The 27,333-nt window shown below is 41.6% G+C and overlaps 1 protein-coding gene across 2 annotated transcripts; it reads right to left on the reverse strand.

The window, feature by feature from the left end:
• OTUD3 (OTU deubiquitinase 3) lies at positions 1 to 24,718 on the reverse strand. 2 transcript variants are annotated; one of them, XM_082832433.1, is made up of 8 exons: positions 24,375 to 24,718; positions 17,607 to 17,755; positions 12,367 to 12,479; positions 8,673 to 8,795; positions 3,399 to 3,530; positions 2,750 to 2,846; positions 1,366 to 1,550; positions 1 to 362 (listed from the first exon to the last, which is right to left on the reverse strand). In XM_082832433.1, the coding sequence occupies exons 1-8, from the start codon at positions 24,593 to 24,595 to the stop codon at positions 186 to 188; spliced, it is 1,197 nt and encodes a 398-aa protein (XP_082688559.1). In that variant the 5' UTR covers positions 24,596 to 24,718; the 3' UTR covers positions 1 to 185. The 2 variants fall into 2 exon arrangements, with proteins under 2 accessions (XP_082688559.1, XP_082688558.1); XM_082832432.1 differs by lacking the exons at positions 12,367 to 12,479; positions 17,607 to 17,755; positions 24,375 to 24,718 and adding an exon at positions 11,845 to 11,970.
• Positions 24,719 to 27,333: the final 2,615 nt, after the last annotated feature.

The raw sequence follows: 27,333 nt of genomic DNA on the forward strand, positions 1-27,333 counted from the left end.
ACTTTCATTAAATAAGACACATCACTGACAAAACTGAACAAAAAAGGAGGCAGCTTGAAGGAAACTAACTCAGTGTGTGATTCTGTGGGTTGAGTTTCGTTTTGTAAAAGGATGGCCTCGCTGGAAAGCCTGGCACACGGCCCTCCGTTTTCCATTCCCTTCTCACAACTCCCAGGAGGCCAGAGTCAGATGTTGAGAGCCGCGAAAGTCTTCACCAAGGTGACCTGGGTGCTCGCGTCTGCTTCACTTCTGTTGTTGTCCCTGTGGCTACTCCTGCTCTCCAGGGCTTTGTGACGGTGCCTCTCCTCCTGTCGTTTCTTCTTCTCTAGTCGCTGCTGTTCTCGCCTCTGTTTGTTCGTGACCTGAAAGAGAAGACTGCCACCTGAGTCGCCTGCACGGGGACACAGGCTGCACCAGTGGATGGGAAATGCAGGGCTGACAGATGCAAAGGGTACAGACTGCCTTTCAATGAGAACAGAGAAAACCCACCTAACAGACCAAAAATGATTCATTTCCCATTACTGCTCAAATTTACATTTAAATTTATACCCTCTTGCTGAGCTAGCAAATGAAATCAATTCCATTCTCCTCATAAACCAATTCAAAATGACCTAAAGAAACATTAACCCTAGTCCAGCAGGAGGTAACACTCAAACATGCCATAGGATGCCTTCCTGTACATAATTTATTGCCCCAGGGCATCCTAACAAAATCCTCAGAAGCTTATCACATCTTAGCCTCTGCCTGTGACCTTTTACATTACGTTGCATTTTGAGCTCAGAATTTCCTGGTGGAAGTCTTTACGATAAGTTCCAAATTCAGTAAAATTAATGGTGTCATATACTACTCGTGGGAGTGGGGTTGGGAAGGGAGCAGTACAACCCTTCGGGGAAGCATTTGACAATTTACCAAAAGACCTTAAAAAGATTCAAATATCCATGCCCTTAACCTGTTAATTCCATTTCTGGGATTCTAGCCAAGCAAATAATGCAAAATACTAAGACTTATACACAAAGATGTTCACTGAAGGTGATGGTATTTACAAAAAAATGGGATTCAATCACATGGGTTAGCACGGAAAGCACCCACACACGCAGTAATGTTAGGCGGGAAATGGAGCCGATCCGCGTGTATGAGTATGAATTCACGGTATACTTCCTTCTAGCCATCACTGCAAAGCCCAGGCAGGACAAGTGAGGTCTTCCTTCCACTTCATGATATACCCTCATGCACTCCCTGTATTTCCTACAGTAACCACTTTCATAGATCAAGAGAAAATCACACACTAAATTGAGCTCCAAGTTCCCTCCAAGCCACCGAATTACAGCAGCCCACCATTTGCCCTTGCAGCCCCATCTTTCCTACCTTTGGGAGGTGATTTTTATTTGCTTTGTTTTCTTCACTAGGGCTGGCTCGAGACTTATCGTTTTCAGTTCTGCCTTCATTTAAGCCCTGATTTCCAAAGATTCTGGTGCCACTGCCACCCTCCTCCCATAAAGGGTCACACTGCTTCAGCACTCGGCCACTGGACTCAAGGTTCTCCTCTGCATCTTCCGAAGAAAGATATTTTGTTAAATTGAAAACCTAAGATAGTTACACAATGCGATTATTGTTAAATGACTCCAAAATTACCCGGGTCCCTAGATCACTGGCATTTGGAAAGCAAGTTTCCTTGAGGCAAAATTCTAATATCAAGTCAATACAGTGGGGAACATAAGGAAAAAATAATTGGTAAAAATTGGAAGATAAATTTTAAGATAACCTGTTGACCACCAGTCTTATCATCAGCTTCCTACCAGCTGAGTGCTTTGTTTTGTTAGATTAAACCACTTTTTAACATGAATTTTTAGGGGGAAATCTTTCATTTGTACTCCAAAACCAGAAAGGAAACAAGCTCTAAAGCTGTGCTCTCCAATACAGTAGCTACAAGCCACACGTAGCTATTTAAATTAAAATTAAATAAAGTTAAATAAAATTTTAAACTTAGTTCCTCAGTCAGTCTCGCTTAGCCACATGTCAAGTACATACCATACGGGATAGCACAGACACTGCATAGCGTTATTTTAAAATCACAAAGACCAAGTTACTTACAGCTTTCTAAGAAGGCATAGCAAATATGTAAGGAGGATAATAAAATACCCAATCAGAAAACTATAATGCCAGGAACAGTATGTGGCACATAATGTCTGGCAATAAATATTGAAATCATTTAAAATAAATAACTTGAGAAAACAGTTCATTGTTAACAACTTTTTTCCTTCCTCTGAATCACAGAATTAAACTCAGTTCAAGCAAAAAGAAATTCTGAATTATTACCAGTTGACAGGTGCCAGTAATTTAAATATTTCCATTAGAAAAATAATTTTTCTCTCCATTCCATTTCAATGATCATTTTGGTATTATAACGGGATCTTATTTCTAAAAGGCTAAAGTCTTCCCTGACATTTTCCATTCCTCCAAAACTGAGCTAGGTGGCCTTTTCATGCATTCCCCTAGCAGCCTGTACCCACACTTCATTATGTCTTATCATACCAATTTACTTATCTCTCTCCACCAAGCCCCTCCCCACCCCAGACTATACTCTCTCTGACACAGGGCTGGCACCTAGTAAAAAACACCTGCATATATAAAGCTGCTGAATGAATAAATAACAATATAATTATTACCTGTCACTTGATTAAAAATAAGTATTTGGAAAATCACCCACATAATCATTTTGAAACCTTATAAATATCAATCATGGACTTACTATTTCTTTTCCCCTGGTTCATCTGGAGCATGGCAATTATCGCAGATTCAATATTATAATTTTCAGCTTCCAGGTTCTGGACTATCAAATTAAAATCCTATGAAAGAAACAAAGGAACACATCAAGACTCTGGGTATACTTTTCTACCTATCTCTACATCACTAATCTGACAAACAATTTTATAAACTTTTGCATGTAAAAGTGTAAGTGGACTCAAGCAATGTGCAGTCTATTCCTTAGAATGTTAATAAAAAGCAACCTATTCTAAAAATAAACAAAAGGATGTCATTGAGGCAAGGTTTCAAGACCTTCCATTTAGAAAATGTCTTAATTTTCAGTAAGGTTAATCACCTGAAATAACCATTTAATAAAATGGATTCTTATAAAACCGCACTAGTCAGAAAATAATAAACCCACATACTTCCTTAGGATTTTGAACAGTATTGGATAAAGTCTAGCAAACGAGAGAGAAATGAATGAACATCTCTCATTAAACTGTATCACATAAGCTAATTAAACTACAAATATCATGGGCCTATTTTGGCCCATCAGGTGTCAGCATGCTAGAGTGATGCCACAAAACTAGCAGATAAACTAGGCACAGCAATGCCTGTCTATAAACCACTGTTACTGCATGACAAATACGAACTGAACATCCAGTTGCATTGCAAACTTTCTGGACAGCATCTTCTACTTCATCTCTCAGGTCATCTTCAAAGTCAACTCCCTTTGTTTTGATCTTCTCTCTTTTATTTGATTCATCTTGATGAAGCATCTGAAACTAAAGTACACAGAAAGAGTAATAATCATGAACTCTAGCAAACTATGTTCAGAATCTGCAATACAGGAAGACCCTCTAATCTCAAAAACATTTAAATATATGGGAAAAGACTCCAGTGACAATCTTAAAGGAATAGCAATCACTAGGCTAAATTTTATCCAGACACTGAGATTCCAGGCCACAACTGAAGTATTAAAAAGAAAGGCCCAAGATATGGGATAAACTGTTCAGTAAAAATGGCATTAGAGCGCCTACAGCTTCTAGAGACCAACATTTTGGCAATGACTGCTGACTCAGACAGCACATATCTGTCTCAGCCGGTTTCCAGAGCTGTGAGCTTAGTAACAGAATCGATCCTCTACACTAGCACCCAATGAGCTTTTTCAGCAGGACAACTCATCTTGAAGAAACACACATACAACTCTCATCTGGTTCCCTAGGCCCTATTTGATCATCAGCAAGCTGCAATGTGCTGGAGCTCCTGTCCCAACCAGATTATCACAGGTGAGCGTGACTCATTTAACCTCATGTGCTATCACCACACTCAAGGGTACCTGTCAAATTCTAAAAACTTGAAGAGCCGCTCACTCGGTATCCACAGGCCTTTACAACCTAAACCCAGTTCAGAAAAGCTAAAATCATCCCTCTGTGGCTCCCAATCACTTTCTCCCCCTGCTTGCTAGTAATGCAGGGAGACAGGAAATGAGCAAGGACATTTCCACTTTTGCATGTAAAAGTGTAAGTAGACTCTAGCAATGTCAGTCTATTCCTTAGAATGTTAATAAAAAGCAACCTATTCTAAAAATTTACCCTAACCATTTGGCTATGTGTAGCAAGTCTTTGAAATTCATCCAAAGGAAATCATGTCAAGTATAGAAAGGATTTTTGTTAAAGCGCTCCTCACAGCGCCACTAAGAGTGGTGAATAATTGGAAACACCTAAAGGTTTCATAGTGTGAGTATGGTGAAATAACCACGGTAAATCCACAGAATGATGCTTCATTCCCATTCAAGTAAGGTACACAACAAGGATTTTCACCACCACCATGATTATTTAACCATGTCTTGGAGGTAACAGCAATGCAATTAGCACCCCCCCCCAAAAAAAGAAAAATTAGAAGCATAGAACTGAAAAGGAAGAAGTTATCGCTATCTGCAGATAATATAATTCTATACCTTAAAAAAAAAAAGAGAGAGAGAGAATCAACAAAAAAACTACTCCAAACAAAAAGAATTCTGGAAAATCCTATGTTTATAAGGAATGTAAATTGATAAAGCCACTATGGTAAACAGTATGGAGGTTCCTTAAAAAACTAAAAATAGGACTACCATATGACCCAGCAATCCCACTCCTGGGCATGTACCCAGAGAAAACCATAATTCAAAAAGACACATGCACCCCAATGTGCACTGCAGCACTATTTACAATAGCCAGGTCATGGAAGCAACCTAAATGCCCACTGACAGATGAATGGATAAAGAAGATGTGACACATATATACAATGGAATATTACTCAGCCATAAAAAGGAACGAAATTGGGTCATTTGTAGAGACGTGGATGGACCTAAAGACTGTCATACAGAGTGAAGTAAGTAAGAAAAACAAATACCGTATATTAATGCATATATGTGGAGTCTAGAAAAATGGTACAGATGAACCAGTACGCAAGGCAGAAATAGACACAGATGTGTCTATAGACACAGAGAACAAACGTACGGACACCAAGGGGGGAAAGCAGTGGGGGGTGGGGGTGGGGGGTGGCATGAATTGGGAGATTGGGATTGACATGTATACACTAATCTTTTAAAGTACATGTATCTTTTAAAAAGAAATAAAAATAACAAGTGCTGGTAAGGATGTGGAGAAAGCAGACCCCTCAATACGCTGCTGGTGGGAATGTAAAATGGTGCAGCTACGCACTGTGGAAAACAGTGTGGCAGTTTCTCAAAGAGTTTAAGATAGAATTACCATATGATCCAGCAATTTCACTCCTAGATATACAGTTAGCGGGTTTGGGCTACACGGTCCACTTATACAGATTTTTTTCAGTAGTAAATACTACAGTACTACACAATTCACGATTGGTCAAATCCAAAGATGCAGAACTGCAGATACGGAAGCGCAGATACAGACAGTCAACTATAAGTTATACTTGGATTTTCAGCTGCACATAATCGGCACCCCTGACCCCTGTGTTGTTCACAGGTCAACTGTATATCCAAAAGGCTGAGAATAGGTACTCAAATATGATACACACATATTCATAGCAGCACTATTCACAACAGCCAAAGAGTATGAAACCACCCAAATGCCCGTCAACAGATGAAAGGATAAACAAAATGTGATATATCATACAATGGAATATTATTCAACCTTGAAAAGAGCGAAGTACTGATAAGTGCTATGACATGGATGAACCTTGAAAATATTATGCTAAGGAAAGCCAGACACAAAAAGCCACATAGTGTGTGATGCCATTTATAAGAAATGTCCAGGATAAGTAAGTCCACAGAGACAGAAAGTAGACTGGTGGTGGCTGGGATAGAAAAGCAATGGGGAATGACTGCTCAGCGGGCACCAAGTTTTCTTCGCGGTGACGAAAATGTTTTGGAACTGGATGGAGGAAGTGGTTACACAGCTTTATAGGTGTTTTCAGTGCCACTGAATCATATACTTTAAAATGGTGAATTTTCTGTTGCGTGAATTTTACCTCAATTAAAAAGTAAGAAAATTCTCTAGCATAGCTGGGTATGTACATAATTAACATTTTGTTAACAAATCTCATATATACAAATATAAAGGGGAAAAAGGTCCTCTCCTAACAACAGGAACAGAAAACATAAAACATCTAAGAATAACTCAGTAAAAAATGGGAAAGAGGGCTTCCCTGGTGGCGCAGTGGTTGAGAGTCCGCCTGCCGATGCAGGGGACACGGGATCGTGCCCGGGTCTGGGAGGATCCCACATGCCACGGAGCAGCTGGGCCCGTGAGCCATGGCTGCTGAGCCTGCGCGTCCGGAGCCTGTGCTCCACAACGGGAGAGGCCACAACAGTGAGAGGCCCACGTAACGCAAAAAAAAAAAAAAAAGGGAAAGAGCTATATGAAAAAAGTGCTCCCGCAGATCGCCAAAAAGTCAACGAAACAAATAAAAAGCTTATCAGGTTCCCGGCTAGGAAGATTCAACATCATAAAGATGAAAATTTTTGCTTGTTAATCTATTAACTTAATGAGATCCAATAAAAGCAAATTATCAACAGGACTTCTTTTTAACTAGACAAACATATTCTAACACTCATATATAAAACAGAAAAAGCAAGAATATACAGGAAATCAAAAAAAAAGAAAGTAACAATGAGTGAAGAGTTCTACTAGATTTTAAAATACACTGTTTCTTAACTAAAACAATGAACACATTAACACATGAAGAGTAAAACCAGTGGAATAGAACCAATGTCTAGAAATAGACCCAACTACACGTGGGAATTTATTATATGAAAAAAGCAGCATTTTAAATCAGTGGACAAAAGACATGTAATTAATAAACGGTTTGGGTTCAACTAGGTAACCACAAGGAAAAATATACAGTTGGATCCATACCTCACACCTGTATATCAGTATAAATCCCAAATAGAGACAAGATCTAATTTCTTTTAAAAAATGAAAGTACAGAAGGACTAAAATAAACTGTGGGAGAATTCTTTTTAACCTCAGAGTGGGAAGAGCTTCCTAATCATGACCCAAAACCCAGAAGACATTTATATGTTGTCTTGAAAACTTGATAAATTTAGCCACATAAAAATTTAAAATTCCTTCAGAGCAAAGACAATATGGGAAAGAATAAAAAGACAAATGACAGACTGTGAAAAATCTGCAACTCATACCACAAATAGAGGCTAATTTCCCTAATACATAACGATTTCCTAAAAATCATTAAGAAAATTGAACAGGAAAAAAATGGACAAAAACATGAATACAGTTCACACAAAAAAGGACAAAAGTAGGTTTTAAACACAAGAAAAGATGCATAAGCTCACTAATAAGAAAAATACAAATTAAAACTATGTTAAGAAAACTATTTTTTCCCTAACAGTGACACAGATTTAAAAACTTGATAATACACTGTGCTGGCAAAGGTGCAGAAGAGACACATATTGCAAGTGGGAGTGTAAACTGACTAAGACTTCTACAGAGAGCAACTTGGCAATATCTACCAAAATTATAAATGCTCACATCCTCTGATGTAGTAAGAACCTTCTAGGAATTTATTCCACAAATCCACTCGCACATGTGTGAAAAGATACACATATAAGGCACTGCATGTTGTTTGTAAAAGCAAAGTTTGAAAGCCATCTAGAAGTCCATCCAAGGGACTATTCAAGCACATTATAATGCATCCATACACTAGAACACTATGGAGCCATTTAAAAAGATTTAGGAAGTTCCTTATGTACTGCTATGAATTAACCTCCGACATATGTTCCATTCGAAAAGCATGGTGCAGAACAGTATACAGAGGATGCTACAATTGTGGATAGGAAGAATGTACTCCAGCAAAAGGGAAATACATGCACATACTCACATATTTGCTTGATATGTAAAATATCTCTAGGTAATTTTATGATATACTAATAACATTGGTTGCATCCAGGGAGGAAAACAAGGGTGAGAGAGTGACATTTACTTTATTTTTTTAATTACAAAGAAAGTGTCTAATAATGTGAGGAAAGGCTTGTGAAATAATGTTAATGGCAAAAAAGCAGGAAACAAAGCTATACAAATACGAAAACAATAACAAAAATTTTTGATTCTGTGCATTTTAAATTTTCTTCTCTACTTTTTCTATAGTTTCTGAATTTTAGATACAAAGCATGGATTAATTTTAAAACATAAAAGTTATTTTAAATGTTTATATAAATTATATTCATGCAATCATAGCCATCAGCTGTTAGGGAAAGCAAAAGAACAATAATTTTATCTGCTGCTCTCACCTGAACTAACAAAATTTTTAAAAAAATCAAGCCCAGAGATTCTTAAAGGCAACTTTCTATTAAAACATCACTGGTTTTTAGCTCCAGGGCACACAGCTCTCGACCTGGTTCCTGCAGGGCTGAGAATAGAGAAGAAAACGGAGGCTTCACTCACATCAGTCTGGAGGTGTGCAGGCGCTTCTGAGTTGTCGTTGACCCTCCGAACGCTGTCATAGTGCTCTCCGTACCGGTACGCGATGTGTAACTCCTGCACGTTGCTCTTATCCGTACCACGAATCTGCAGGCAAAGGAAGGGGAGATGCCAGCGCGGATCTGCACAGTGTCCACTTCAGTAGAGAAACGCCACCTGATTGCCCAGGAAGCCCAGTCAACAGGCTCTATATAGAAGGAATTGGGAATATGACTGCGATACGTCCTAAGCAATTTCTGAGTTATCTTTCTTCCACTCATGTATATATGATTCATTGTGCTTTAATGTGCAACTATATGGATATAAATCCATACAAAAATGCATATTCAAAAACCAGGGGCAGATTTACCATGAAGTTAAATAAGCTCAAGTTTCAGGAGTGTTAGTACCTCTCAGCCCCTCAAATGCACAGGTCCCTTCCAAGAGGGAAGGCCCAGGGGCAGATGCAGATTTGTTGGGCTTGAAACTCAAACAATTTGGGACCCTCTTCGAGAAAAAGAATATAAAATTACATATATAAAATTGCTAGAACTCCTCCCAAGACCTTGAACGGGGCCCCATAAAAATGAAGGACCTGACACTTATGCTTCACTAGCTTCACAGTAAATCCACACTGTTTTTTTTCAACAAAAATAGCATTTTTCATCAAACACATACTGAGAAACATTAACAACTCAAAACATCCCACTTATATCAATTTCAAAATAAAATTATATACAGTCAGGCAGTACTACTGCGCTGCACAACCTGGAAGCACTACTCACAAGGTGTTCTGTGTGAATGGTGCCCCTGCAGCACAACCCAACCAGAATGGTGCTCCCTGGAGTCATGCAATACAGACGGCCTGAAGTGGAGCCTGGGCATCCCCCCCAAACCACCAACTCTGCAGAAACTCTACAGTAATTCTGAATCTGTCCTTTAGAGAGCCCAGTAACTGTCTATTTGTTAAAACCCCAAAATATCAGCACCTCCTTCTTGTTTCTGCTGAAAGTCACAGGCAGTAAGATACTATTATTAATTTAAACAATATCTGTGGTCTAAAACCACAGCAAAACCATGGAACAAACAGGAACTGCACAGGTCTAGAAGTCAGAACCACGCAAGTTTTCTCCAGGTAGAATATCTAGGTCTCAAAGGGCAGAGGGTCTGGTTTTGACACATGCAAAATAGAGAGAGCACCATTCATCTCCCAGGAAGACTACTGGAAAGGAAATTAGTTGATCAGAATCTCTGAATGACACAATCCCTAAAGCACTTATATATTTAAATAATAATAACACTACATATGCATTATGAATAAGAAAAAATAACTTGACAGTCACCAAATTGTGATGCTCATGGAGAGGGAGACCACAGAGGACTTTCATTTTCTAAATCACATGTGTCTATATTGTTTACAGAAGCATATATTCCATTTGTAGCCAGAAAAAAAAAATGTACGTTGTGAGTATAAACCTCCTCATTATTAATGTAAGAGCTCTTACCCATGATAGTAGCAACCAATTCAGTTTCAATTCTCAAATTTTATAAGGTGCTTCACTGGGGTGGGGAGAGATGGGGAAAACCTAGTAGACAATTCCAGTATACAGGAAATGTATTTATTTTAAAAACATATACTCTGAATGTTTAGCAAGAGGACATTACAGAAATAAATGTATTTGAAAAAAAAATCTAGTTATGCAGAATTATCTTCCACAACTACCTAGGTAATTAAGAAACTTTAAAAACGGTTATCAAAGGAGGAAAAGGCAACCTACAGTTACTGAGTTGGCCCTGAGTATATTCCTTCAAGAAGAGGATCATTATGCTGTATATTCAAATGATTTTGATGACTTCTGCTAAGCAGTAAAGATTTCAAGGCAAAAAATTGGGACAACGAAAGAGGTAACCAGTCTTCTTGGCTCAAAGACATCCTTAGAAAGAGAGAGCCTCACTAAAAATATGATAGCTCTCCCCGGTGTCAGTACATGTGACAACGCTACCCCAAAGAACAGCACATACAGATATTGTTTCCCATCCTGCTCACTGTATCCCTGCAACGTAAAGTCCTTACCAACCCATGGAGTATCTAATTTATTTTGCTGTAGTGTAATTTTTGTTAAAAGGACATTATGCCAGACACAAAAAGCTATATACTTCCATTTATATGACATTCTGCAAAGGCAAAAACTGTAAGAGACAAATCAGATTAGTGGTTACAAGAATCGGGGAGTGGGGGGAGGGGACTAGTGACTGCAAAGGGGCATGAGGTAACTTTTTGGGGTGGTGGAAATACACTGTATATTGATCGTGGTGGTAGTTACATGACTATGTTTGTCAAAACACATAGAACTATACACCAGAGAATGGTGAATTTTGCTACGTGTAAATCATATCTCTATAAATGACTTTATTTTTAATGAGCAAAGGCTAAGCAAAGGAATAAGCGATTTACAAAGAAATATATATGCAGGTGGTATAGGAAACCAATGAGGAAAAAAGGCCATTGGTGCCTTGATAATAATATAATATATAGGGATACACAGTGGGTGTATATATGCACGTATGGATGTGTCTGTGTGTGTGTAGACTTGCTTAAAACGTGTGACATTGTGATAGTCTCTTCCCAGTCATACATGAATGATTTTATAGTTAAGAGTGTGTGTGAATAACAGGGATACACACTAAAATGTTAATAGTAATTATCTCTGGGGAGTATGATGACTCTGAGTGATTTTTATTTGCCTTTTTTTATTTGCCTTTAATGGGCTTTTCTGAATTTTGAAATTGTTCTATAACCATTATGTTTTACTTTCTAATTAAAAAAAACAAAGTTAGAAATGGGGGAGTAGTGGAGCAGGGGAGAGAGGAAGACTGACAGGAATCACCTGACCAGTCTCCAGGAGCGGAGCCACAAAGTGAAAAGCTCTCTGAGTGCCAGGAGGACGAGTAAGGGGTGGCAGTCTGTGTGCAGTTTCACCCCGACCTCTGACCTTCCGTACTCCAGAATGTTCGGTTTGATGGACTGTTTGGGAGACTAGGGTACTTTAGAATAGAATACCAAAGGTAAAGGAGGGTAAGGAAGGCCTAAGCGACTCAGCAGCAGCGTGCTCTGCCATCCCACAGCACAAACGCAACATTTGTTGTAAAATCTTACTTGCTGTAGAAAAACCATTGGAACCGCTATGTATAGCCGGGCAGGGCACAGAAAGAGAGCTTGACACCCTAGGCCATGAAATAAATTTTGTTGTTCAGAAATTCTTTTTAGCAACAGCTATTATAGTGAATTTGGTCTTTGTTTTCCTCCATCTAAAAAACAAAAACATATACATGGAACAGATATATTTCAAACTAGAATATTGTACGCAAATCCTTTAAATTCTCACTGAGGTATTTTTACAAAATTATCTAAGTTATTTCCACAGGAGGCTCTCCACCCCAAACTACCCAGTTAACTGACTGCTGAGTGACATTTCTGGCATTTTAAAGGTTTTTGAATTATACTTCAGACTCCATTTGTAATGCAGGGTTTAATTCCAAGCCACCACAAGCTTCCCATCTTGGGTTAAAGTTACCCTGCATAGTTCAATATCATAAGTCAAGCCCCATCATCTAAGGACATCCCCAAAGCTAATTTATAAACAAGAGCTTCACATAAATTCCTGAATAGGTGACCTACCTGCCACAAAGGGGCATTAAGTTGATGAATCACCACATTCAACTGATGATTTCTTGCGAAGGCGACAATTGCATCATTGCCAGCAAATGTTCCAGGCTTTGCCAAACTGGCCACTGCATGGAAAGAGAGAAAGAAAAATGAAGTCTTTATCACAGAAAACTCCAAATGCAAACATGCTTTGGTATAATTTAGTTCTAAATAATGAGAAACAGTGAACATACCTGAAAAAGTCCATTAGCTTTGTCAGTCTATGAATTGAAGCTGCTTAAGCAGTACATAGACTCCTACTCAGAAGGGCACCACTCACTCATAAAGAAAGGATTCATTTATTCATTCCTTCAATAGACATTTTCTAAAGGCTTCCTAAATGCCTAACTCTATGAGAGACATTGGAAATGTGACAATAACCGTAACAGTTTGCATTAATGACGCTTATTATGTGGCAAGCACCGCTCTACTCACTCCTCATATTCTTTCAGATTTTATTAATTTCTTCTCACAAATCACTTTTTTTAACGTTTTTATTGGAGTATAATTGCTTTACAATGGTGTGTTAGTTTCTGCTACATATACATACACATATATCCCCACATCTCTTCCCTCCTGCATCTCCCTCCCTCCCACCCTCCCTCCCACCCCTCTAGGTGGTCACAGAGCACCGAGCTGTTCTCCCTGTGCTATGCGGCTGCTTCCCACTAGCTATCTATTTTACATTTGGTAGTGTATATATGTCCATTTATACACTACAACTCTCTCACTTTGCCCCAGCTTACCCTTCCCACTCCCCGTGTCCTCAAGTCCATTCTCTAGTAGGTCTGTGTCTTTATTCCTGTCTTGGCCCTAGGCTCTTCATGACCTCTTTTTTTTAGATTCCATACATGGGTTAGCATACGGCATTTGTTTTTCTCTTTCCGACTTACTTCACTCTGTATGACAGACTCTAGGTCCATCCACCTCACTACAAGTAACTCAATTTCGTTCCTTTTTACGGCTGAGTAATATTCCATTGTATACATGTGCCACATCTTCTTTATCCATTCATCTGTCGATGGATACTTAGGTTGCTTCCATGTCCTGGCTATTGTAAATAGAGCTGCAATGAACATTGTGGTACATGACTCTTTTTGAATTATGGTTTTCTCAGGGTATATGCCCAGTAGTGGGATTGCTGGGTCGTATGGTAGTTCTATTTTAAGTTTTTTAAGGAAACTCCATACTGTTCTCCACAGTGGCTGTATCAATTTACATTCCCACCAACTCACAAATCACTTTTAATCCTCAAAACAATCCCCTGAAAAAAGGTATTATCATGTACACCATCTTATAGATGAGGAAACCAAGGCACACAGTAGTTTGCAACTGTGTCCAAGGTCACGAGCCGGTAGAGAGCAGCGCTGAGTTTCACCCCAGGCATCCTGAATCCAAGACCTTGGCTCCTGGCCACTCCATTATACAGCCTGTCACAGTTTGCCCTGAAGGAGTTTATAACCAGTGGGGAACAAACAACAAGAAAATGGACACTGCTGATGTGTAGGTGCTTTAGGAAAGAAACATGTAGTAAAGAACGTGGCCTTACCCAAAGAGAGGTCTGGCCTTTACCCCCCCGCCCCCGCCCCCGGGAGAGAACCTCTAAACCCTTGGGATTTCCCAAGTGACAGGGGTGTCTTTGTTGTCCACGGTAGGCCCCTCAGCCTCAGCCTCAGCTGATGCTAAGTTCATGCACGAGGCGACTCATGGTGGACCTCTCTGGCCGTGTGATATTAGAAAGACCTGGGGGACTGGGGAGCTGGAGACTGAGTTGAACCACTTAGGCAATCAATCAATAACATCTACATAATGGAAGCCCTAATAAAAATTCTGGACACTGAAGTTTGGGTGAGGGTCCCTGGTTGCCAATACTCTTTGTATAGTGTGTAACCTTCCCAGATTCTACCATTTGGCTAACTTTGATCTGTATTCTTTCCTTGTAACACACTACAACTGTGAGTATAACAGCCTTCAGTGAGCTCTCAGAGTCTTTCTAGCAAATTATCAAACCTGAGAGTGGTTCTGGGAAACCACAAACTTGCAGCTGGTGTCAGAAGTCAGAGAAGTCTTGTGTAAGACCGTATCCTTAAACCTTGCAGCTTGGCTAACTCCAGGTGGGGAACATAAGCCAGTCTGACCAGTGGGGAGGGGAGGCAAGGTGTACCAGATAAGCTTCTCAGCTGAGACAACTACGCTGCTTCCCAAAGGGCAGGTAAAAGACAGAAGAGGAACGGATGATGTTCCAAGCAGAAATGAGAAAGAGAGTATGATGAGCTTGTGGACTACACAGTATTGGCAGGGACTCAGAATGCTGAGATGGCAGGGTGCGGAAGCAAGAAAATATATTGGGAAATGACAAGAGAAGAGGGCAGGGAAAGAAGAAAATCACAGATCAGAAAGGGCTAAAGAGTTGGTACTTTCCTGGGGTCAACGGGGAGCTGCCAACAGGCGTTAGACAGGGGAAGACCTATTCGATGTCCATTTAGATCACCGCTCTGGCGGCAATGTGGAAAACAAACTGAAGGGGTCAGGAGGCAAAGAGTATTGAAGAAATCTAGGCAAATGGCCAAAGAGGCCTGATTCTATGAGACAGTAGAATGAGAAAAAAAACATTGAGGTAGAAGTGACAAGACTTAATGAATGACTGGGTATGAGGAGGGAGGGAGAGAAGGCATTAAGAACATTCAGGTTTCTGATCTGGGTATCTGTTTAGTTAGGGAAAAGATGATGCCGATTCTCCAAAGCCACAGTCTAAAGGAAAGAAAGAATCCTAAAGACACAGCCAGATGCAAGGGTAACCAGGTCCTGAAGAGTTAAGTGAGCCATTCAATGATTCAGTCAACAAATATGAGTGCCTACCATGTGCCAGCCATTGCCACAGTGGGGAAAAGACACAGTCCCTGCCCTCAAGAATATCATAGTATAACAAGGTAGGTAGACATTAAAAACATAACTTGGGGCTTCCCTGGTGGCGCAGTGGTTGAGAATCTGCCTGCTAATGCAGGGGACACGGGTTCGAGCCCTGGTCTGGGAGGATCCCACATGCCGTGGAGCAACTAGGCCTGTGCGCCACAACTACTGAGCCTGCGCGTCTGGAGCCTGTGCTCCACAACAGGAGAGGCGGCGACAGTGAGACACCCGCGCACCGCGATGAAGAGTGGCCCCTGCTTGCCACAACTAGAGAAAGCCCTCGCACAGAAACGAAGACCCAACACAGCAAAATAAATAAATTAATAAACTCCTACCCCCAACATCAAAAAAAAAAACATAACTATAAGAGTAATAAATGTAACAAGTCTAGTCTTCAACTGACACACAAGTAGAATGTGCAGACTTCTAGGTTTCTTTTCCCTTCTGCTATGGCAGTCAGTCACTTCCCACTTCTATGATACTCAAACTCTTATAAAGCACCAACCAACCAGCAGGCACGCACAGCGACATTTCTTGAAAACACCTTCCCACCGTACACCTAGGGTCCTGCCATACCCCCAAATCTACCACGTGAACATCACTGAAGATGTTCAAAGTGGAATTTCAAGTCACAAACTAAAAACTCTCTTCACCTAAAACATTTTAATTGGATCAATGACACAACTCATTTTATATGGCATTAAACTCCCAAACTTGCTCCATACACCCACACTTAATTTGTAAACTGGTGACCATCTGATTAACTGGTGTCTGCTAGACAAAAAGTGACCCAGGAAGAGACCATCAGAACTCCGTGACTATGACTTGAATAAACTAATCGCTAGGAGTTTCGCTACCGTTTCTCTTTTGCTGCTTGTGCCTAATGAATGAGTTCTTCCCCAGCGAGGAAAGAGAAAGGCTTTGGGATCACAGATAGCTTCCCTCCCAAATGTCTTCCTCCTGCTGCCCTCTAGTTTATTAACAGTACAGCAACTTGGTCTTTCCCCAGGCAGAAACTTCAGAATCGCCTTTGTCTCCCGCACCCCTCCCCTCCCCCCCCACCTCCCAAGTCCTGTCAATTATATTGCCAGACTGTGTCTTGGTCTGGACGCCACTCATCATCCCCAGTAGCTGCCTTGTGAGACACGCTTATGCTTTCATCTGGCCAATGTGCAGAGCTCTCTAACTCATCTCCCTTCTCAGTCTCTCTCCCCATCCTCTCCTGACATGGTTCCCAGAGTTAGCGCTCTAAAACGCAGAATGATTCTCTTGCCTGATAAGAGACAGACAAGACTGTGAGACCTGTAATGAAAATGTTATTTGTAAAACATAAATATATCAGCACCCAGCACAGTAGATTCTCAGTAAACATCTGTCAAAATCAAAGCTTAAAAGCTAGTATTTTCTTACTAGCTTTGAGCCTATTAAGGAACTAATTTAAGTCACTAACTGACATGTCTCAAAGAAACCAGGTTAGGTTTGGGTTTGGGGGGAAAAATTTAAATGACTTCATTGATTCTTCTGATTATAAAAGTAACGCATGGTCATTTAAAAATCAGAAAAATCTACAGAAGATAATTTGAATACTCACAGTCCCATCATCCCCAGATGGCTGACACTTATTAAGAACTTATTTTAATTGTATTAACTAATTTAATCTTTACCAAAAAGCCCTATAAATTAGGCCCTATTATTATCTCCCCTTAATAAAAGTTGTTGAAAGAGTGAGTGGTTTCTGAAAAATAAATGGAGCCAGGAATTAACCATAAAATGTTAGCATCTTTCCAGACTTCCTAATTCGGTTCTGTGTGCACACACCTCTTAAAAACAGGATCAATCTATACACACTATTTTATAACCTGCTTCCCCCCTCCCTCCCCACCACTAAATAAGAAGTCACGAATAGCTTTTCAGGTTAATTAACATCAACAATTTTTTTTCCAGATTTTACTTATTTATTTATTTATTATTGGGGCCACACCACACAGCTTGGGGGATCTTAGTTCCCCAACCAGGGATCGAACCTGCACGCTCGGCAGTGAAAGCATGGAGCCCTAACCTTTGGACCACCAGGGAATTCCCAACATCATCATTTTTATTAATGGCATCTACATCTAAACCTAATGATTCCCAACTGCCTAGCACGCTGCCTATTATGGAGCAGACAAATAAATACTTGTTGAATAAATGAATGCCATAATTTATGTAATCAAACCCCTAGCTGGAAGGGTAGGGGGTCCTGATGGATTTAATTACCCAATGCATTTACTCCTGGAGGATCCAGTGTCCCACGGTGAACCTACCATGTTTCTCAAAAGGAATGTCATCTTCTACAAAGGGTTCAAAATCTTCTCGCTGCTTTATCATGTAGTCCACTGTCTCTTGTCGGTGCTTGAGGTGATTTCGTGAGTGTCCCTCCAACTGATCACCAAGAGCTCTGAATAGGCAATTGCTATCAAAACAAAACGCTGGTCAAGACCTTTTAAAAATGAACTTAGTTCATCTAAAACAATGACGCTTCTTGCTAGGCCATCCATGGAAATCTTTCACACAGAAAAGAGATAAAGCCTCAACTCTGACTGTCCAGGTTCCTCCCAGATACCAGAGGGGAGAGCACTAGGGAAGATATTCAATCACATTACCTTTTTGAGAGGCATCAAATAAGAATCCTATTCCCCACTTACCAGCTGGCTGACTCAGGAGAGATACTGAACTTCTCTGTACCTTTGCTGCTTCAACAAGTGAAGTTTGGTGATGTACTAACCACCTGAAGACAGGGTCCAGACACTACAGGCCATTCCACACCTAAGGGCTATGACTCCCAGATCCCCTTCCAAAATAATAAACCATATCTACTGCCTCTTTTCTGAAACCCTTTTCACTATGGCTGCTCAGCTATTCACCTAACAAGTCCCAAAAAGATAGCAATTTGTCAAGCTCCCAATAGAAACAGCTGAGCTGAACATCCTCTTTGAGTCCTAAGGACACAGTGGGGAAAGCTGTGGGAAGAGCACCTGGACAACACACAGGCATAGTTCACAAGGACACTCTCCCTCCTCGGCTCATCGCCTCTCACCCAAGGGCCACAATGCTGTCCGTATTCCTGCCAAATGGAAACTCTCCAAGTTTTCTTTCTGTTTTGTTTCTAAAATTAAAACGCTGGTAATAAATTGTAAGAGTTATCTTTACTTTCAAACCCCTTAAAGGCTTCTAAAATTCCAAACTATACCACAAACACAGAGCCCAGATACACAGGGACTGAAACAAGACAAACACTGGTATCCTCAAAACTAAGGAAATAGCCATTCTGAAGCCAAACGTTTGTCCACTTTCACACCAAACTGTTTACTCTTCCAAATGAAAACCTATGATATTCTAATTCCAAAATATAAACTCATCACACTTCTGGAAGGACTTCAAACCTAAATGTATAGGTGACGGAGGTTTTCTGTTTTTCAACTCAGAAAAGTGAGTTTTCAACAGAAAGTTATAGAGAGGTAGGAATCTCTTCAAACATATAAAGAGATATATATATATATATATATATATATATTTTGTTTGTTTGTTTGTTTTCGTGGGGCGAAGGGGAGAATTTAGACAACAGATTCTACAAACTAGAATCCAAGAAACTCTACATCAATCTGGGGCAACATTCTAGAAGGGACTGGAACATAACAGTTCTATACACTGGAATGAGGGGTCTGTTGCTAAAATCTAACAATGGCAGTCTTTTTTCAACCACAGGACTAAAGTAAGCTAGTGGATAAGATGTTCTCAATTTTAAGCTTCTCTCTCAAACTTTTCTTAAAACTTTAACACCTGCCACCACTAGTTTATTCTTGAATCCAGTTTAAAAGAAGGCATGATTTGGTGCAAAATTACATATTTAGTTGCTTTACATTTGACATCTCAAAGTTCATGGTGTTCTGCAGAAAGTAACATGCTTTCCATGAACTTTCAGCAACAGAGGCAAATGTTCTCCACATAAGCCAAAAAAGTAGGCATCACACTGTATATACCGCATGAGCGCAAGCATGTTCGTCTGTATACTATATACACAGATGTAGAAACACATACAAATGTATGCAAAGAAAAAGCACTGAAACCATCACTTCAACAGCTCTTACAATGTGCCAGGGACTGTTCCAAACACTTTATATGTATTAAATGTGTCTAGTCCTTACAACTCTATGAGATGGGCAGTATTACTATCCCCCTAAGGTAACTTGCCCAAGGTCACAAAATCAGTAGGTGGTGGACCCAGGATTCAATCCCAGGCACCAAAATGTTAGTAACAGTTATCCCTGGGGAGTGGAATTAGGATCATTTGTTAAACTTAGTTTGATATACTTTTCTATATTTACCAAACTTTCCTTGAGCTCACTAAAAACAAGTAGTCAAAATGAAGAATCAAGATAGACAAATCACTTCCTTTTCTGACAGAGTTACAAGATAGTAGCACATGAAATGTGAACAAACTCTACAAACAACCTAGGTTCCCTTAGGGAGCCCAGCAAGCGCACTCACGATCCTCGTGAGAACAGTGCGGCCAGGGCCCAAAGGGCCTCTAGGAGATCCCAGCTGTTTCCTGAGTCCACACCCTCACCCAATACACTAGAGCAGGGCTTCTCACCCCCCCACACACACACTGTTGACATTCTGGAATAATCCTTTGTCCTGTGCACTGGAAGATGTTTAGGAGCATCCTTGGCCTCTACCCACTAGACGCCAGTAACACCACTACCACCATGTTCCCGCCAGTCGTAACAGCCAAAATTATCTCCAGCCATTGCCAAATGTTCCCTTGGGGGAAAAATCATGCCCACTTCAGAACCACTGCACTATAGGGATATATGTAGTCTTGCATTTGAGTTCACAAAACTAACCAATTACATTAATTAAGGGTTTTGGGTGCTCAGTAATTTAGCATGAGACAATACTGCAACGTTAGGTGTTAAAAAAATTAATGGGCTCTTAGGCTGCAGTAGTGGCAGTAAGTATGCAGAAGTGGGGGGAGAGGGGGTCAGATTTTGTTCTGTTCTTTGAGGTCAGACCCCAGCTAAAGTACTGTATATGATTCTAGTTACTACATTTTAAGATAGGTTCAGATGAGTTGATGTGGCTTTAAACTAAATAATATGAAGAACATAAACAACGAGTGACTTCTAGCCTAAAGAAAGCTCAGGGGGACATGAGAGCTGCCTCTAACTATTCGTCATGGTGAAAGGGGTGTTATCCTTGTACAATAAAACTAAACTAAAACAAGGAAGCTACAGGGACATAGATTCTGGCAAATAAAAGGTAATTTTATTTTAGGTCTAGAGAGACGGACGGCACAGACTAAGGATTTTGTACATGTCTACTGACAAGCCTCAGGAATTGCCTACATGTGTGTTATACAATGTGGTTGCCACTAATCACAGGTGATTACTAAGCACTTGAAATGTGGTTAATACAAATTGAGGTGTGTTGTAATTGTAAGAGACTTACACTTTTGGACATTATTTTAAAAACTTGTTTCATTTTACCTTTTTAATGTGGCTAACAGGAAAATTTTTAATTATTGTACATACCTAGTTCCCATTTTATTTCTATCAGACAGTGCTGGTCTCAATCACTGATTCTCAAAGTGTGACCCCTGACCAGCAACATCAGCATCACCTGAGAATTTGTTCAAAATGAAAATTCTGAGCCACCTAGCCCAGCCCCAGCCCTACTGAGTCAGACACTCTGGGGTTGGGAACCCAGCAATCTCTTCCCTCTGAGGGTTTAATTAGCCCTCCAGGTGATTCTGTTGTATGTTAAAGTTTGAGAAACACTAGTCTAGACTCTAGACTCTAAATCAGCAGTTCTCAATTATACTGCACATTAGAATCACATGTGGACATTTTTAAAAATTATCCCTAACCAGGCCCCACTGCCTGAGATTCTGGTGTGGCTGATCTAAGGGAGCGCCCAGGCGCTGTATTTTTTCCAAAGTTCCCCAAGTGATTCTATTGTGACACCAAGGTTGAAAACCACTGAGCCAGACACAAAAGATGAGGCTGCTGTACAGGTGATGCAGGTACTAACGGATAATCAGACAAGATGACAAAGTGTGAATGCCCGTCTAGCACTAAGATCCTACGATTATAAAAATAAGGTAAAACTTTCACAATAAAACAACCTGAGACAGAGACAAATGGCTAAAATTAGTGATTCTTTAATGCTGTAACATTGGAACACTACTAATTAGCAATGTACTTTGAGGCTACATTTAGGAAGATACAACTGGATATAGTTCAGAGAGATGTTAATATTGTACTGCCTAATCCAATTAGCGATTCTTTTCACGCTACATCCAATCATGTTTTTAAGGACAGCATCAAGGTTAAAATATTTCTTGTTTTGAAACGGAATCCAATTTATGTCCACCCTCCTGATAACACAACAAATATGAAGGCGGGCCATGATGCATTACAAAAATCCATAAGTAGCTCCCTGATTAATCTATGCTACATTGATTTCACGTAAAGGCTACATTAGAGAACACCAGCTAATTTCTTCCCAAGTACCCGAAGGTTCCAGAATGCTACAAGTACCATACTGCCAACAATGAATACGCCTATATAGTGTGAGATGCTATCTCAGGCTACTCAATATTGTAATCAGACCAGAATGGAAAGACGGAAGACTGGAGATTGTCAACTATTTTTTTATTACTGTAACGTTATATTTCACCAAGAGTACTCAATAAATGTTAACAAATAAAAGAATCTGTTGATGCCCACTAACCTGTAACATACACAGGACGCACCATCCACTGCACAGTGATAAAGCCTGTCATCACCATATCCCAAAGCACCACAATACTAAAGAGGGCTGAACAGTCCATGGCACCCATGGGAAGAATTTGTGAACAGAAAGGGGTTAGCTTCATGGAGCCCCCAAAGGAGAAATTATCATTATCCTTTTATCCATCTAACATTGTCCAAAGAATAGGGACGTCAGAAGTGAGAGACATGAGCATTGCAGTCAAGCTGGCCTCTGCCTCTGCAGCCTCATTGCCGCTGACTTCCACCCTTGTACCCTATACTCCCGTCATCCTAAACAACTTGCAGATGTCTCAAAAATAATGTGCTCCTGTGCCTTTCCATGTATTACTCCTCAGCCTGGAATGTTCTCTTGGCATATTTTTATTGGATTTTTATTGGTCCTTCATGACCCAGTCTGAACATGACCTCCTCTGAAAGGCATCTAGCACACGGTAGGTTTCGATGAACGTTTGATGAATGAACAAGGTTTCCCTGACCACTTCTGGGAGTGTTGGCAACTTCCTTCTCAATAGTACCACTATAATCGGTCACTGTTAAGAATATATCAGCTTGCATTTTAATTATTTATATCATCCATTCTTAAAGTGTGGCCCAGTTTGGGAAGGGAGGGTATCTCTGAGAACCTTTCAGGGTATCCATGAGTCCAAAACTAAGATGTTATTTATCTTTTTCACTCTCATTCTCTCACAAGTGTCCCGTGGAGTTTTCCAGAGGCTACCTGATATATGATACTCGATGTTATCACTCTGAAAGTTAATATAATGGGTGTTTGTGTAATATGTTTTTAATTTTTATTTTACTTTCTAATATAGTAAATATTGATACCTATAACCCACATGAACAAAAGCTCTTTGGAGTTCTCAGTAATTTTTAAGAGTGTAAAGGGATCCTAAGACCAAAATGTTTGAGATCTGCTGTTATGTCTCTCTTACTAAGCTTGAACGTTAGTCATCAATGTGTTCCCAGCATCTCTGTGCTGCAATTCCTGCTCATAAGCAATCTTCTGTTGAGTACTTCAGTTTCCTGGATACCCTGCCAGTGGGAAGCCCATGCCCAGTACAGCAGACACAAGCAAACCAATCATTTGCAAGGAAGAAGCAGACCCCAGCCCAATCCCACCGGAAAGTACTCAACTGGTATTTCAGTTTATAGAGCAATGTCTGTGCTTGTGAGTTTGCTTAGGATAAATAAGGCCCTGAATATTTATTAACTATATTTGACAAAAATCAAGGTACTAGGCTAAAAGCAAGACCCAGCAAAGCAAGCTTTTAACTGTAGCGACTCCACTAAGAAAATGCCTCTTTGAGGGGCCCTGCTGAGGGTCTAGTTGGCCTCCCTCTATGATATTTTTATCATTCATTCATTCAACAAAAATGCCCAAATGAAGGGAGGAACAAAAACAACCAGGCTGTTACTAATACTACCTCTTCAAGAGTGCCACACTCTGGCCTCCAGACCCCCTTTTACCTACCCCTGCAATGGGGATGCTAGCTGATCTCCTGCCCTCTCCCCTACCCTTTTTCTTCTTCCCTCCACGCTCCTGGATCCTTATGCCCCTTCCCGAGGCCATTCTTCCTTCCCTTCGCCCAGTCCCTCCCTCCCATCCCGTTTATTTATCCCGTGTTCCCTAAAAAAGTTGGACACAGATTCCAGTCTAAACCCCAAGCAAACTTGGGTAAGCGCCATTGCTTACAGAGAAACTGAAGCCCATATAAGTAAGAATTAGAGAAGCTGCCTTCAGCTCAGTAAACAACAGGCCCTCACAGAGCTAATTTCCCAAGCGTAAAAGGAGGGCAATATCCAACAGTAAGGACTCAAAGGAGGCCAAGCGTTATACCAAGTGGGGCTTACGCCTTTCTATTGTCTGATGGTCATTATGACCGCTCTCCGCGCGGTCCTGCTCTTCGGCTGACTGGCTCCAGCTCATTCGTTCAGGTCTCAGCTTAAATGTCACCTTCCAGGGGGGCCTTCCTGAGCACCGATCTAAAGGAGACCTGCTCCAGTATTCTCTCTCAGGACCCCTTTACAGTTTGCCTGGAGCCTTTGCCACGATTAGGGTAACTGGGGATTACTCGAGCGTCTCGAGGGGAGGGGCCTGGCCGCCTCGCTCGCCGCCGGACCCCCTGCATTAGGAAACGGCTGGCTCGCAGCTGGCGCTCGGGGCCGCCCGATGAATGGATGGGCGAGAACCGGCGACGGTCGCCATGCCCGGCGGGTCCCCCGGCGCCGCCCCCCGCGCTCCCGGGCCCGCCTCACCCGTCCCCCGGCACCTCCCGCAGCTTCAGCCCCAGGGCCTGCAGCTGGTTGGCGAAGCTGACGAACTCCTCCTCGCAGCCGCCGCCGCCGCCGGGCTCCGGCCGGTTCCGCCGCTCCTTAGCCAGGGCCCGACGCGCCGCCCGCTCGTCCCGCTTGCGCTCGGCCTCGGCTTTCCGGCTGCCGCTGCCCGGCCGGCTCTTCGCCGCCTGCTTCCGGGACATGGCCTTGGCCCCGCGGCCCGCAGCGGCAGGAGCGAGAGCCGCAGGACCGCCGGGCGGCCGCCGCAGGTGCCGAGGAGGGGAAGCGGCGTAGGCTACGGAACCCGGCGACGGCGACACTGCCACCCGCCTGCGCCGGCGCCGGGGACCCAGGTCACGTGACGGAACCCCGCCCCTCCGCCCGGCTAGGCTGACAGGCGCCATAGAGAGCTCGCCTGGGAGGGCTAGAGGGGAGCCCATCTTTGTTTGTTTCGCTCCTCCCTCTATCGGTGGGTGGTACTCCAAGTGAGCCGCCGGTGGGACCGGAGAGAACAAAGCAGGAAAAGGTCAAGGAGAGCCGGGGGACTAAAGCGCATACACTTCATTTAATCCTGCCGTTCTCTGCTTCTCTACCTTCCCTCATAACTCAGGGGGAGGTAGCCCTCGTCCAAAACTGGCTCCTCTTGTAATCTTGATTCCACCGTAAGGTGACCAGCCCAGGTTTACCTGGACTAAGGGTTTTCCAAGGGTGCAGGACTTTCAGTTTTAAAACGGGGACAGCCCCAGGTAAACCAGGGTAGTTGGTAACCCTGATCCACATCCACGTACCCTGGAAGCTAACTCCAGCAGTAATCCCCTCTCTCCTCCTGTAATCCCCTCTTCTCCCTCATCCTGGACCCTCTTTCTTAACTCTCTCTTCCCACGGTGATGCCACTGTCTCCTCCACGTCTTGACCCTCTAACCAGTCTCTTCCACCATTTCTGGGAATGTTCCTAATGTTTCTGCCCTTAATGATGTTAGTTTCCCTACCTACAAGTTCCCCTTTGGGAATAGCCTCCATTTCCTCAGTTTCAACTAATGTCTGTACTTATCTTCGGTGTGTAAGTAACTCTCACTTCAGCCCTTGTGGTAGATACCAGATGTAACACTGAATCAAAGAGACATGGCGATTGCCCTCAGGGAGCCCAGATTCCGATGAGGCATATGGGCAAGGACACAGCAATTTCGATACTGCATGACAAATTCTATCAAGGGTGCAGTGGGGCAAAAAGTGGAGTGAAAAATGCAGAAAGGCTTCCCAGAAGAGCTGGGTTCTAGGCTGAAGCTTAAAGGATGAGTAGGACTTGGCCAGACTAAGACAGTTAAGAGAGAGGGGATTGTGTGTGCAATACCAGAGCTCCATTTTGAGGAACTGAAGAAAGTTCAATCTGACAGGAGCCCAGGACTTGACCTATGAGACAGGAAATGAAAGGAAGGCCCAGATCTGGACCAGTCTTGTGGGCCCTGTGAACAGGTTTAGTCCCAGTTCTCAGAGCCATGGGGAGCCATTGAAACACTTTAATCAGGAACTAACCTGAGCAGGCTTATGTTTTAAAAATGTCTTTGGCTCTAGTTAGGAGAATGGGTTGAAGGAGGGATGCCAGGTAGGAAGTTCCTGTAGCTATCCAAGGACAGGTGATGGTGATGGGTTTGGGGATGTGGATTGGGATGGGATGCTGAGTCTGGGATGCAAGGGAAGAGAAGTAGATCGGAAAGATAAATTCACATGCTAGTAAAAGTTCATGAAATGGAACTGGACTGAATTGTTGTAGAATGTTTCACATGCTTCTCTGAAGTTGCTGAAATTCCTCCTCTACAGATCCCTCTTTTAGTCTCAGAAAGAAAGAATGTGAGTTATGCCTGGCCTCGCCTTTTCTTACACAGACATCCCAAGGCCTGCAACAACCCCTCTGCTTGTATTTAGTTAAGTTGGGAGGCAGTGCTAGGAGTGGAAAAACCACTGCACAGGATGGCAGAGCCCCAGGTACCAGTTCAGGTCTATCGCTAACTCATTCCATGATCGTGGGTGAGTTGCTTAACATCCTTTTCCTCATTTGTAAAACAGGAATAACAGTGAAGACCACATACGATCATAATGATAATAATGACAAACTTTTATGGTATTGACCGTGTTCAAGGCACTATTCTAATTGCTTTACAAATACTACCTTATTCAATCATTACAACAACCCAGTGGAATATGTGGGTTTTTTTGAAAGTGGACTTTAAAAAAATTTTTTTATAATTTTTATTGGAGTATAGCTGATTTACAATGTTGTTTTAGTTTCAGGTGTACAGCAAAGTGAATCTGTTATACATATATCACATATCCACTCTTTTTTAGATTCTTTTCCTATGTAGGTCATTACAGAGTACTGAGTAGAGTTCCCTGTGCTATACAGTAGGTCCTTATTAGTTCTATTTTATATATAGTAGTGTGTATATGTCAATCCCAGTCTTCCAATTTATTCCCCCCCTTACCCTCTGGTAACCATATATTTTTTTTTACATCTGTAACTCTATTTCTGTTTTGTAGATAAGTTCATTTGTACCCTTTTTTTAGATTCCACATATAAGCAATACCATATTATATTTGTCATTCTCTGTCTGACTTACTGAAATCTGTGTTATTTTTAATTCCCACCATCTAGGTGAGAAAACTGAGGCACAGAGAGGTTAAGTAACTTGCCCAAAGTCACATAGCTAGTAAGTGGCAGAGCCAGGATTTGAAGCCAGGCCACCTGGCTCCAGAGTAACCACCGTGTTATAGGACACATAGAACTTTTTCATAAACTACTCTATGAAGAGTCCTCTACAAAATACCTGAATTTATTTCATTATTAACTCCCTTACACTGCCCGTAATTGTTGTCAATATAGTCTTTCTACTATATCTGTTGTCAGATATCACTATTGTCTGACTTTCTAGTTAACTTTCTCTGC

Source organism: Leucopleurus acutus (assembly GCF_964270905.1).
Source record: "Leucopleurus acutus genome assembly, chromosome: 2".
Lineage (NCBI taxonomy): Eukaryota > Metazoa > Chordata > Mammalia > Artiodactyla > Delphinidae > Leucopleurus > Leucopleurus acutus.